The sequence below is a fragment of the Stegodyphus dumicola genome, chromosome 5, assembly GCF_044657685.1.
Source record: "Stegodyphus dumicola isolate Sdum_Otavi_A_Nest chromosome 5, ASM4465768v1".
NCBI lineage: Eukaryota > Metazoa > Arthropoda > Arachnida > Araneae > Eresidae > Stegodyphus > Stegodyphus dumicola.
Genome location: NC_140772.1, coordinates 16,439,734 through 16,454,312, shown reverse-complemented (window position 1 = coordinate 16,454,312; position 14,579 = coordinate 16,439,734). Strand labels below are relative to the sequence as shown.

Here is a 14,579-nt window from a genome sequence, read left to right as displayed (position 1 = left end):
TTTAGGAATATTTCTTTTTTAGTATGCCATGCATGCATGCACCACACACATGCTTGATTACATGATGCTTAACAATTATTTTGCTAGTCAGTGTTCCTGTCCCAAAATAAGTTTTTGGTGGGGAGGTATCATAACAGATTTTGGGTAAGTAGACTTTAAGGTACCCCTTGTATTATGGCGAAGTTGTTGTTTGATTTATCGCCAAGTTGTTGTTTCATTTATGGTAGCCTGACTAGTTGAATGTTATGGAAACCCTACTGTGATGTAATCGGGTGCATGATTCTGGGAAATTTTGAATCATGGGATGTTTTGTAAGCGTTTTTGTGGTGTGTGTTAAAACCGTTTAGATTGATTTGAATGGGTTTGTAGGAAGAAAGGTTCAGATGGTCACTATGCGAAGTGTTCGATCAGAAAGAGTACCTGGTTTGAAAAAAGTCATTTGACTATGATTGATATTTTGATTTTTACATGGCTCTGGTGTACGAAGCGAACTCGAAAATCATGGTAAGTGAATATTTGCTTTTGGTAGTGCTTAAATGTATGACATGTTTTTCCTTTTTTATGTTATTTTATTGTTTGGTTTAAAATGTATTTTTTATTTGTCTATATTGTAGACTTTGATGCTCCTTTGACTTTTTAAGTGAAAATATATCTATGTGTACATGGACAAAGTAAAGGGAATGCGCAATGCAAGTTTGTGCAATTATGGGATTTTTTTTTTAAGTGAAAATAGGTCGACGTGTACATGGATAAAGTTAAAAGAGTGCACAATGCCATTTTTGTGCAATTCAGAGTTTTTTTTTTAAGTGAAAATAAGTCAGTGTGTACATGAATACCAAGTTTGTGCAATTGTTTGAACTTGTTATTTTGGCTTTGTGTAGCGGCTTTGCAAGCCAAAATAACGAGTCAAAGAATTGCACAAAATCGGTATCCATGTACCGCCAAAAATTGCCAAGGGGTACCCTAAACTATACTTTTACCCAGATTTTAAAAGGACTGTGGAGTTTCTGCAAGCTAGCAAAAATTTAAATTGTCATTATTGCTTTTGCTTTGTAATAAATTTGGTTTTGTCTAAAATGTTCCTTTTTAGTATTATTTACGAGTAAAACAGTACACCTGAGTTGTAAAAATAGCCAAACAAGTATTTTTTATCAATTAAAAAAGTCACTTATTAGTATAACCACTGTGGCACAGTTTGGTTACTTTTTTACAGAAGAAAAAAAAGGTGCTTGTTTTCTGAAATGGTCTTTGCAAGAATATTGATTTAGTGCATCTTTGAATAAATGAGAAACAAATGGTTACCAAATTATGCATATGCATTATGCATACAAATACCAATCCCTGTATTACCTGTACCAATCCCTGTATGTGTATTTTTTCTACCGTCTTTTTTAAAAATATAAGTTTTTGGCCTTCATATTTCTTTGTCTAGTGAAAATGTTCAGTTTTAAAATATATTTTTAATGAATTTAAATATTTAAAATATAGTATATTCCATTTTAAAATAAATTAAAATTTTTCATTGCAAATATTTAATTATACTATTTTTAATCTACCATCAACTAAAATAGACGCTATAGTTTTTCAAAAAAAAAAAAAAAAATATTATAGAATTTGTGAAAATGGGCGTAATATGCAAATATATACAGTCAAAAGTCGTTAATTCGGACACACATAATTCGGAATGATCTATAATCTGGACCTCAAAGCTAAAAACTTTCTGCGCATGCGCCGCGTTGACACATGCGCATAGGCGTTTATGCGTGCACGTAAGACCTTTATGACTGTGCATATGCGTGTACGCAAGCGCAGAATACGTTTTCGCATGCGTGTTTAACCTTTTGAGGCCGGGGCTTTGGTAGCAGTAAAAGCTACCAAAGGACGGGGAATCTTGAACCGAATGCTTTCCCCCTTTAAGAAATTACCTCCTATTTGCAACAAAGATTCTTGTGGGTAGTCTAATGGATTCTCAGAGGGGTGCATCTATGTCGCAAAAGGAAGATCTTTGAAAGAGATAAGTGGTTAAAACCTTAGGGACGTCAGATTTGACATTTCACTCCACTTTTCAGCCTGGAAAATGAGGGAAAAAGACATGGCCACTAAAGTGGACAACCCCGTCTTTTCAAAGAGAGGACTCTATGGCCACTATAATGGCCATCCCGTCTTCAAAAGGTTAATGTATAACGGACGGTATAAGCTAAAATTACCTAATTATCTATTTCAGTTAATGTTGATGATTGCGTTGTTCCTTAATCTTCGAATTGGATGCGGCTTATTATTTTTTGCAGACTGTAAGAACAATTTTATAAAAGTAAACTTGAACTTTCGATTATGTCAAATAGAATTTCCGATTCTGGGAGCTCCCAAAGGATCCTACAAAACGAAAGTATGTTTCGATGTCCATCAAACAAAAAGTGGAATTGCTGCAAAAAATGTATAAAGACATGAAGAAGGTGACAGAGAGGTTAGTGAAAACGAAAAAAATTCGATTGACAAGTTAGTCGGTATTCTCGGCACAGCTATTTTTAGCTTTGAGGACTTGAACACTTTACGAGATTTAAACTGATGATCTATAATCCGGAAAAATCGATAATCCGGAATCGCCGAAGTCCCGACAAGTCCGGATTAACGACTTTTGACTGTATTAGAAAAGAAACCCCTTGGGGATACGATGTTCAGGTACCGAGCCATTTGTGATAATGATGTGTTTCAAGCATTATTAACCTCTTCGAGCCGGGTAGCGAAAACGCGCGCTTATTGCGGAGGCCGGCAGTGTCTTACACGAGCGTCTCTCCAGGGCCGGGAGCTTTTTTGCTACTAAGCCTAAATCCATGAAATTTCCGAAGTATTAACGCATTGTTTAATAATGCTCTACAGAGTATTTAAACGGCTTATGCTTTATAAATATTTATATATATATACTTTAATTACCTTATTTCTTGTTTAAATGCATATTTTACACATTTTATTTTAATTACTCACCATTTTATGACTTTTAACATTATACATCTGAAAACTAAATATAGTACTTAAAATTCTCTTTTCATATGAAAAATTTGAAAACAGGGATCTACACACAGTCCTACGTTACATTCCTTGCACTCGTAATAACTCATTTGCCGTTTTGGAGGACTTTTCCGGGAATGTGTACAAACGAAGCATCGTCGTTTCATTTTCTTCTCAGTCTCTTCTGAACAAAGTTTTGGAAAATGTCTTTCAGTTAATCTTTCAGAATCAATATCTGAAATATTTTGCATCATTTCTGCTATTTCATGCTCTGTTAAACATTTTCGACACTTCGACATTGCAACGGTAAAAACAGAAAGAATTCATGTCTAACAAGATCTAATTATTTTCTAAAAACTGAACTGCAAACCAAAATACTCAATGCTTTAGCGCATTTAAAACTTCTACTTACAATAAACAACTACCACGTGCGAATAAAGTGCGATTTAAAGAGACGTGATAAATCACGCCATTCGGAAACATTTAGTTCCCGGTTTGTTTATATAATCAAACACACGTGTATGTGAGTCATGCTTCTCTCATTTCGAGTAGAAGGTCTAATGTACATGTACCTGAAACCATACATGTTCCAGGTCTAATGTACATGTTCCAGGACACTGGCACAAATACGTGACAGTCGGTAGTAAACAGGAAAATGCTCTGACACGCCTGCGTGTCGGCCGGGAGGTGAGTGTGTTCGTTGCTGGCACGTAGACGTGACAGTCGGCGCGAAGGGGTAACAGCTATTGCTGAATTGTGGCCACAAGATGGTTTTTAAAAAATGAATTTTGTGGTATGTTTATGTATATTACTTTTTAAAATAAATTGCTAACAAATTTGTATAGAATTTTCAATTTATTTAATTAAATACTATATAAATTATTAAATACTAAAATAAATACAAATTTATATTAAATTCCTTATACAGTCAAAAGTCGTTAATTCGGACACCCATAATCCGGAACGATCTATAATCCGGACCTCAAAGCTAAAAACTTTCTGCCCATGCGCTGCGTTGAAACATGCGCATAGGCGTTTACGCATGTGCGTAAGACCTTTTACCACTGCGCATATGCGTGTGCACAAGCGCAGAATACGTTTTCGCGTGCGTGTTTTATGTATAACAGACGGTATAATCTAAAATTATCTAATTACCTATTTCAGTTAATGTTGATGATTGCATTGTTCCTAAATCTTCGAATTGGATCCAGCTTATTATTTTTTGCAGACTGTAAGAGCAATTTTATAAAAGTAAACTTGAACTTTTGATTATGTCAAATAGAATTTCCGATTCTGGGAGCTCCCAAAGGATCCTACAAAACGAAAGTATGTTTCGATGTCCATCAAACAAAAAGTGGAATTGCTGCAAAAAATGGATGAAGACATGAAGAATATGACAGAGAGGTTAGTGAAAACGAAAAAATTTCGATTGACAAGTTAGTCGGTATTCTCGGCACAACAATTAACGGGACTTGAACAGCGGAACTTTGTAACTGAACAAGAAATTGTGTCTGTTTATAGAATTAAAGAGAAAGTATTATCACATAAAACGAAGCAACTTAAAACAACTTTGAAGCAAATGTTTAATAAAGTAAACAAATAAATATTAAGTTTTTTTTTTTTTTTTTTGTAAATTTTGATACACTTTAGATTATAATTGTTCTTTATTTCATAAATTAAGGTTTCATATTATTAATTTTAGAATTTCTGCATGCCATCTTACGTGATTTAAACTGATGATCTATAATCCGGAAAAATCGATAATCCGGAATCGCCGAAGTCCTGACGAGTCCGGATTAACGACTTTTGACTGTATATACATTAAATATGTTGGGTATATATTGAAGAAATTATTGTTTATCATAGTCAATTTCTTTTTCGTTCATGCTTATAATATATGGCAACAAATAGCACTTTTTTTAGCCCAAATTGCCCCAAGCCATTTTCTTTCACCAAGACATCTACAGAAGACAAGTATCAGGGGGAAAAATTATGATTTATAATTGGTGGAAAGCAATTATTGCATACATACATCTTCATTAAGATACAATAACACACCAAAGAAGTATTAATTTAGAAGTCAAACAGTCAACAACAGCTGTCCTTTGATAGCTGAGGGTGATGGTTTGGTAAAACCATCGAAACTAGTCGTGTAAAAATTTGAAAATATAACGCTGATTTTTGTTGTTCGACTTAAATTTTTGTTGTTCGATTTTTGTTGTTCGACCATAAATTAATGCATACATCTTGTATATTAATTAGGAATTTGTCCTAAAAATGATTTAATAAATCTACTTACGAGTGGGTTTTTTTTTCTTTTGTTTTGATAAAATTTTTATAGCAATCACTTTAGATTCATAGGTATTCTAGCCCTTTAATCATTTTCCAGCAAAATAATAAAGCCCTAGAAAAATTTTACTGCATTTTTCCACTGCAGATAAATCCTACAACTTATATTTTAAAATTGAGTCATCAAAAAAATTTTCAGAATTTGTAGGTAAAAATTTTTTTAATTTGGAAAAGAATCCATACAAAAATGACACCATTGCTTTTTTTAAACTAAAAGATTGTTATATATGAATGGTTGCCAAAGCTGAGTGCATTCAGAAAATTTTACAACTTCTTACTTCTACTAAGGTGGTTGCACTGATATATAAATACCAAACTTTTTTACTTTTTTAATCTGTCTTATGTAAAATCTGAAAATGTTTTAAATATTGTAATTATCTGTGATTACATCAAGATTTGTAAATTGATAAAGGAATAAGAGATTTTTTTTTCCATGTTAGTATTTGTTTATAAAATTTCCTCTAAAAAGATTTTTACTTAAATATCATCATTGTTGTAATGTTTTAAAGAGGCATATTATGTAAAATAATGTACATGTTATTAACATGAAATTTAAGAATTTATTTTCATTTATTGCTGCTGTGTCCTATTTTGCAAAAGTCTTTTTGTTTACTTTTATTTTAATATTGTACAGTTGATAAGAGGAAATTATATTATCAAGTAACCTAAATTAGTATATGCATCTTATTTTCATTCTTATGTGTGATGTATAAATAAATTATCACTCATGTAAAATTTTGTTTGCGATAGCAACCTATACAAATAATCTTATTGTATTGTAAAAATAATGGTTTAAGAGACAGGAATATAAATTTAAGGTTTAATTATATGCTTGTGTAAATTACAGATCAGTTGTACTTAACACAGACTTAATCATTTTGTTTTAGAGTACACTGTTTTTTAAATTGTTTGAGCTCTGAATTTTTTTTCTTTTTCACAGAGAAACAATTGAATTATTGATTACCACTTTCTTACAGCAAAAGACTGTGTTGTCAGTAATATCAGTATGCATCTTTAAATGCTCATAACTAATTTTGAAATTGCTGATTTCTTTTTTTTAAATTTTATTCCTTATTTTGAAATAATTTCAGAAATGAATGTCTGAATTGTGTTCTTCTGGTACTCCAAATGATGAGAAGTTAACATGTTATTTTTGTAAACATCAAGATATTTAAATTCACCTGTCTTCGCATCCAAAGAAAAGCTTGTGCAATGGCTAATACTATACTATTACTATTTAAATTTAGGCCTAAGAACTACCTTAGTTTGGTATAGATTTTAAAAAAAAACTCTGTTGATTTTGAAGGTTATTAGACACAGTTCTTCGGGTACTCCAAATTTTTTTTTAATATTATTTTTATTTATTTATTTATTCCAGAAGCTAATAAATAAATTATGAAGATTGGATGATTAACAATCATTTTATTTGGAAAGCAATTGGTGGAGCACAGTAAAAACAAATGTAGTGTTATTTGTCAAGGAAAATAACAATAAAATATGAAACAGCCATTGCATTTTCCCTAATTTTAAATGTTATATTGATGTATTTTTCTTCAGTTTGAAGAATGTACTTGTCTTAAGATTTAACACCAGTCTTGCTGACTCTTAAGACTGGCACCAATCCTATGCCACTATGATCTTTTTCCCTGTTTATGCTATCTGAGAATCTCATTATCCTTTTTCTGATCAGCAGCTTTTCAAAAGCAGAGCTGTCATCATATCTCTTGGTTTTACTGGAAGACTACTGATTTCTTGTCTTTTGGAGAACTTACAAACCTTTTGATTTTAATTTATTTGAAATTAGATGGTCTCTTTCAAATGCAGTTTTAGAAAAATTATGTTATGCTTTGATTATCCACTCAAACCTCCAGCAAAGTTGGCAGTTGTTAGCAACTAACTTTTTGCCAACCTAACATGTGAAAAATACTAGCCGTTTTAAAAAAGGCAACAAATTAACAAAGCTAAAAAGGTAAAAAACATCCATGATGAAACACTGGAAATTATATAAAACAAACTTCCATAACAAAATATTGAAGCTAACATAAAATGGCAACAAATTAGCAAAATTAAAAATGCAATGAACATCCACAGTAAAATGCTTAACTTTATTCCTGGTTTTCTGCCCATATGCATAGCACTTAAAGAAAAATCAGAGACTTGCAGAATTCTTGCCATCGCAGAGTAACATGGCACTAGGGGGGAATTAAAAAATTCCACAAATTAACTTCATGGAATGTGCATTTGTACACTATCTTCTATTATTACACTAGCATTTCAATTCTTTACACACACGCACACAAAAAATAAATAAATAAATAAAACCTCCACATATTAATCAGAACAAACAAAAACTATAAACATGACCCTCAAATTTAAAAAATTCATGTGCATTATGTGCTGTGTACTGCATGTGCAACCATTAGTGGGTTTCCAGATAAATATATTTTATCAAATTCTGGGTTGCCTACTTTGATGACATATTGCTTTGCCTGATGATTTTGGTTGTACAGATAATCAGAGAGTGCCCAAATTATTATTCACTGAGTTTCAAAGAATAAGAAAATGCTATAAAGAAACAATTGATGACAAGTTCGTAGAAAAGTTAAAGCTTTTGTCATATTATTGTTTGTTAATGAAGCTCAAAACTTGTCCAGTCCTTCACTATTACCGCTTTGTGAGTCAGCTGGTGGTATAAGATCATCCATTTCTTCATTTGTCATTTCATGATCATCATTCTTGCATAATTATTTAATTTCTTCCTTATCTGAAAATTTGCCCGTTGCTTTTGTAATTTGTACGAGTTCCTTGACTTCATTTTCAGTTGATTGAAATCCTTTAAAATTGTTGGTACCAGCAAGCATTCATTGTTGATGAATCCACTTGTCCCCATGCAAGTTTAATCATGTCTATGCAATGTCTTATGTTGAATCACTTCCAAACTTCTGTTAGTGTATCATGCTTTCTTCAATCTAATGCTATACAGTCAAAAGTCGTTAATTCGGACACCCATAATCCGGAATGATTTATAATCCGGACCTCAAAGCTACAAACTTTCTGCGCATGCGTCGCGTTCACGCATGCGCACAGGCGTTTACGAGTGCACGTAAGATTTTTACGGCTGCGAATATGCTTGTGCGCATGCACGTTTATGTGTAACGGACGGTATAAGTTAAGCTAAAATTATCTAATTCAGTTAATGTTGCAGATTGCATTGTTCCTTAATATTCGAATTGGATCCGGCTTATTATTTTTTTGCAGACTGTTAGAGCAATTTTATAAAAGTAAAAGTAAGCTTGAACTTCCGATTATGTCAAATAGAATTTCCGATATGTATTTACTAATATGTAAAGGATCTACAAAGCGAAAGTATGTTTCGAAATCCAAAATCTGTTTATCAGTTTCACGCCGCGGCGCGCAATGAATTGGAAGTTGATCTGTCAGCACTATCCTTATCTTCAGGGCAGATGTTTTTATTTTATTTGGCTTATAATTCCTTACTAAGTGTAGTATTTCATCTCGATGTACTCCATCTTTCATATGATTTAAATCAAGTTCCTCGTCATTATTCGCTTCCGATAGTGAAGAAAGTGACCCAGAGGTTATTGAAAACGAAAACATTTCGATTGACAAATTAGTCTGTATTCTCAACACAGCAATTATAGGACTTGAACAGCGGAACTTTGTAACTAAACAAGAAATTATGTCTGTTTAATAGAATTAAAGAGAAAGTATTATCACATGAAACGAAGCAACTTAAACAACTTACATTGAAAGAAATGTTTAATAAAGTAAACAAATAAATATTAAGCTTTTTCTTTTTGTAAATTTTGATACCGTTTAGATCATAATTGTTCTTTATTTCATAAATTACGGTTTCATATATTTAATTTTGTAATTTCTGCATGCCATCTAACCAGATTTAAACTGATGATCTATAATCCGGAAAAATCGATAATCCGGAATCGCCGAAGTCCCGACGAGTCCGGATTAAGGACTTTTGACTGTATTTGCAGAAATGTATACATACCTGACGTTATAGGATTTGAATGTTTTTATGATTATTGCAGTGTGTTATGCTGAATTGCTTCCAGTTCTATTAGTATATCATGCTTTCCTTCATCTAATGCTACATTTTCAGAATTGTAAACATACCTGACATTATTTGAATGTTACTTTGTGTTAAGGAAGTGGTGTTCAGTGGAAAAAATAAAAGCTCTACATTTGTATACAAAATTGTGAGAACTTTAGTACTGTGTCCTGGAGCATTATCAAGAATTAGGAGAACTTTAAAGCTCAAGTTTTGCTGTTTAAAGTAATATTCGACTTCTTTAATGAATGAATTTTATACTTGGTCATTAGAAAGGACTGTCATAACGTGGCTGACGCTCTGCAGCATACTACATATGATACAAATTCTCACTTTGGACAAATTAAATGTAGACAATTAAGAAACTGCACATATGCGAAGTTGCATTCCCGAAGTCCATGTTTGGTTAGGGTTAACTGTGTGTTCATCTCTAATGTCAGTTATACATTTTTATTGGTCATGTTATGATTCTCTGGCCAGTAGATCTTTAAAAATCTTATACAAAAATCTGAGGTACAGAGGTCTGGATTTCACATTTTGTACTGTGTAAGGTTTTTACCGTGATCTATAACATCTATTCATTATGTATGAACAACCTTAAGTTATAAGGTATCTTTTTCTACCTCATAAATTATCTCCTTTTTGGTAGTAGTGTGTTTAGAATTCTCACTTGGCTTTCAATTTTTAAATTCATATCTCATGTACCAAAGGATGTACCTGACTTGATCAGCCCATAATCAGAATCTGCTTTCCTTCCATGTCAGATATATAGTCAACTGTATCATAGACAAATAAATGTCATATAAAGCAATCTTTCAAATAATGCAGTATATATGTAATATTAAATTTATATAAATGTTTTTGTTTTGTTCTATCTGATGTAAATTTTTATGATTTCTAAATACAGTAATAATATTAATATTATTTTTGATAATGCAGTATTTCTAATATTAAGAGTTGTGTACAGAAAATATATTTTTTTTTTTTTTTTTTTTTTTTTTATAAAACTGATGTGTTATTTTCTTGAGGTGCTGGAGAATCCTTAGAAAACACCATTGGTGCATTTGACAAGTAAGTATAACTTTGACCATCTATCGCATTTGTGTACATCAATTGTACAAGTTGTATAAAACAGAGTGTTTTTCCTTTTTTCTTTTCTTCCCCCCTCCCCCCCCTATGATTTTATACTTAAACAATCTCAAATAGTTTTAGTTGATAGAATTGTAAAAATGGAAATTTTAATCTAATCAGGGTCAAAATCTGCCTAATACTTTTCTGGAATCCTGGGGCCCAAATTAACTTTAATTTAATTTTATACATTATATTGTTTTGGAAATAATAAAATTATTGGATTAAGAATCTCATCAGCAGGGAGTGTTAAAATTTGAAGTTTTCTCTCATCGTAAGGATTGCGACATCTCTTTCTTTGAACAGTTGTGGCAATATTATTCACAAGACAGAAGTGTTTTTCGAAACATAAATATGTAATTTAAAAATTTTTGTTTCTGTATTAGAGTTTGTATTGTGGACTGATAATTTCCATGCCATGTGCATAGAATGGGACTTAACATTGAAACTTAAACGCAATAACCAATACACAAGAAATACACAAATGTTTTGTACAGGTCTTATAAGTATATTGCCTTGTGGCAAGCATATGTTCGCAACTCATACTCTCCCTTTATTTCCACTGAATATTTTCTCTACTCTTCCTGTTAACCACACATAGTGCCTGTAACTTTTCTTCATTTATTAATACTAAGGTCCAAACTTTTATTTTGTTCTTACTGAATTGCCATTTATTGTGTTTTTTCAGATTATTTAAGTAATCTCTTTTGTAAAGTTTCCAGATCCTTGAAGAGAATTTGGAAACTTTTTCCCACTTGCTAAACCTATTTTTATCGATATCTGTAAGAGGAGTTCTGTGATAGAAGTGTTGGGTTTCCCGTTAAGAAAATCCTTCAGTTTTTGCTAAAATTGTAATGAATTCTTCCAAAGTAAAATGATAATTTTATGCTATTATTTTAAAATTATATTTGAAGGATTTTATGCTAATTTCTTATAATCCCCCAAAATTATGAGATCTCAGAGGGTAAAAATGCCAATCAGTTTTTTTCTCAGTGAAATATTGAACCAATGGTTTGAACCATTTTAGCTCAGCATCTGTGCTAACGAAATTTCATTCATTGCCAGTAAAAATCTTAGAGACCTTGTCTTTCCTGGAGAATTTTTTTTTCAAAGTAGCAATGAATCCTGCTGATGTAAGTCACTTACAAAGTGTATTGCTTTAGTAAAAATACACACATAAATTGCTACATGTATCTTATTCAATAGCTCTTTCCTCTGTCTTTTGAATTTCATGCGATAAGTCCGAAAACATCTATTCCGGTAATTGTAAAAGGAGAAGAAGGTTCTATGCATGTCTTGAGCAATAAGCCTATCAGCTGCTGCTCTCAAATTGGCTTGTCCTTTGTGTGTGTGATACTATTGCGAATCGTTAATCTGCACAAATGTTTGGCATTTAATGACCAATACCTTTGACACGTTATGTACAAATAGGCCTGTAACCCTACATGCAAATATTTTAGGTGAAAATACTGTACAGTCATGTAAGTTAAGAGATGTTTAAGTAAGGGGACAATAGGATGTTTAGTGTTACTGTTAACTCTAGAATTTTATTATTCATCCTCCAACAATTTTTATCAAGAAAACAATTGAGAGAAAATACTTTACTTTTACCCTTCACATTCGGACCTTTTACTAAGGCTGAATTTGCTTCTAAATACTCACTTTGGATAAATTTTAAAAGAAAAGATTCAGAATTGTTCAATTCTTGACATTTCAGATACCACTTTTCTTGTCTCTTAGATTTCTACACCTATAGATAAATCTGAAAACATAGCAAACTGTACGAATAAGTTTAGAGAAATTTTTAGTAATTTTAAGCAAGCCATTATGAAACAAAACATTTTGATTAGTTACAGCAAAACACACATCCCCTTCTACAGAGGATCCCTTTTTCAGTTTTGAAATATCCTATTCTTCAGGAATAGAATTATTACATTCAAACTGCGAGACCTCATTTTTTCTAAGAATTCAGGACCTGATCACCAAGCCTCATTTTTAACTGTATCCGGCATGGTGTGTCCAAAACATTCTTTCTGTACACACAGAAAAATAGAATGGAAAAGACTTTATAGGTTACTATAGTTTACTTTTAACCTTCTTAATTTATATTAGATGGCAGCACAATGCAAACCAGTCCATACATTTTAGTCATATTTACTTTTTAAAGACTGTCATTTTTCAAAGAAACCTTCCAAATTTTTTTATGATATAAAAGGAATTGTTTGAAAAGAACTTTTTATGTTATACTCTTGGCTGTATGTTGATCACTTTCTTCTATATTAGTTTCAAATTTTTACCTTGAAATCTTGCCTAAAATCAAACAACAAACATCTGGTGTGCCCAGAGTGGAATCACTGGGACCAGATCAATAATTGTATCTTTGTTTCACTGCAGTATTTTCTTCCGTGAGCTCATTCACAGTAGAAAAGGTAGGTACACATTTATGTGTCATTTCCTGTTTTCCTTTTTCTTTTTTTTTCCCTTTACCCTTTTTTTTTTTTTTTCCTCTCTCCCTCTTTATTTATTTATTTATTGGAGGGGAGGTTTGGTTATCAACTAACAATTTGTCAGGGTGTTTTTCTGAATGTCAGAGGTAATTTTATCAATTAGTTTTTTGATTTTTCACTGCAAGAGTTCTTTTTTTTTTTTTTTTTCCCTTTCCCTTTCTCTTTCATTGAAAAAAGTTTTGTTAGCTTTATATTTTGATAGTTTTGTGTTGTAGATGTTTATTTAATTTTATTTTATGACTAATATTTTCTTAACTGTAGATGCAATATGAGTTTTTTTTTTTTTTTTTTTTAGCCCAAAGGGACAATTTGCCCAGAAGGGCTATTAATTTTGTTTTGGCATTTTGTGTCGGTTTACTTTTCAAATTGTTGCATACAAGTGTTAGAGCCCTGCATTATATTTACAGGAATTAAATAATAAAGTATCTGCATAAATGCATGTATGTTTCTTGCTCTGTGAAAAAACAACTGTACCTAGAGACATCAAATTTTGAATAACGTAGTCCTCCATTCAAATATGAGCATCTGGAAGCCCAAATTTGAAATATGTTTTATTATCTAGTTCATATTTTGTTAAGCATTAAAGAATTTTTAATTAACAAACTTGATTATTTGAAATCGAGCAATGACAACACTGTATGTGAAAGAAAAAACATTTTTATCTCCAGCGTGTAAGACAGTGTATCAGAAATTCTAAAAATATGCTCTTTTAAATATTTGTGATATTGCAATGGAGTTGGATTTATGGTTTAAGTGTGAAGAACATGATATTTGATAAGGTAACACATGTTAAAAAAACGTCCCTTTGGGTATAACATAAAATCTGAAAGCTTTCAGATTTTTATTTTTATTTTTTTAATTACTTTGCAAATAGATTGGAGAGGGCTGACCATGTCTGAAGTGCTAAAAATGCTAAACAAATTGCCTTCAGATAGTGAATCCGATACTGATCCCCATACATACACAAAACATGCAATGTTTGGGTGGTGTCACTTGCTTTGAAAAGTACTACTGTGTAGAGGAAAAATACACAAAATTGTAAATATGAAATGTAAATATCATGGTGCCAAGTTACCTTCTTTCATTTAAACGCATGTGGTCATCATATAACCAAGAAGAGCTTTTTGGGGGGGGGCGGGTATAGATTAGCAGGCCTCCCCGTGGTACACTCTAGGTAATGCTAAATCTGCTATGGTAATCAGAATCTAGAGTTTTTTAATTGTAGGCAAAATCTTTTATTTTATTACATACTTCCTAGCAGTGCTTGCATCAGCGCTCTTTTTGGAGCTCTATTCATTTAGTGAGCCTGCTTCGGGCACACCCACAGAATTAAAACGGTAAGTGCTATCTTTATAAAATTTCACCTGGGTACTCCTCTAGGCCTGATCTGACTGCTTACATTTTTTTGGGGTTGAAATTCCAACTTTAAAAGTTAGTGTGCTAGAAAGGGTTAAAAGACTTTCTGCACTAATCCAGCTGGTTACAAGGTCTGCTGTATTCAA

General features: G+C 31.9%; 1 protein-coding gene across 1 annotated transcript in view; it reads left to right on the top strand.

Annotated features, from left to right (window-relative positions):
* LOC118200416 (lysophospholipase D GDPD1-like) overlaps positions 1 to 14,579 on the top strand; it is a 43,293-nt gene that overhangs the window by 5,377 nt on the left and 23,337 nt on the right. Inside the window, exon 3 of the mRNA XM_035372391.2 lies at positions 10,471 to 10,513. Coding sequence (XP_035228282.1) covers positions 10,471 to 10,513 — 43 coding nt within the window. The remainder of the gene's footprint in view (positions 1 to 10,470; positions 10,514 to 14,579) is intronic.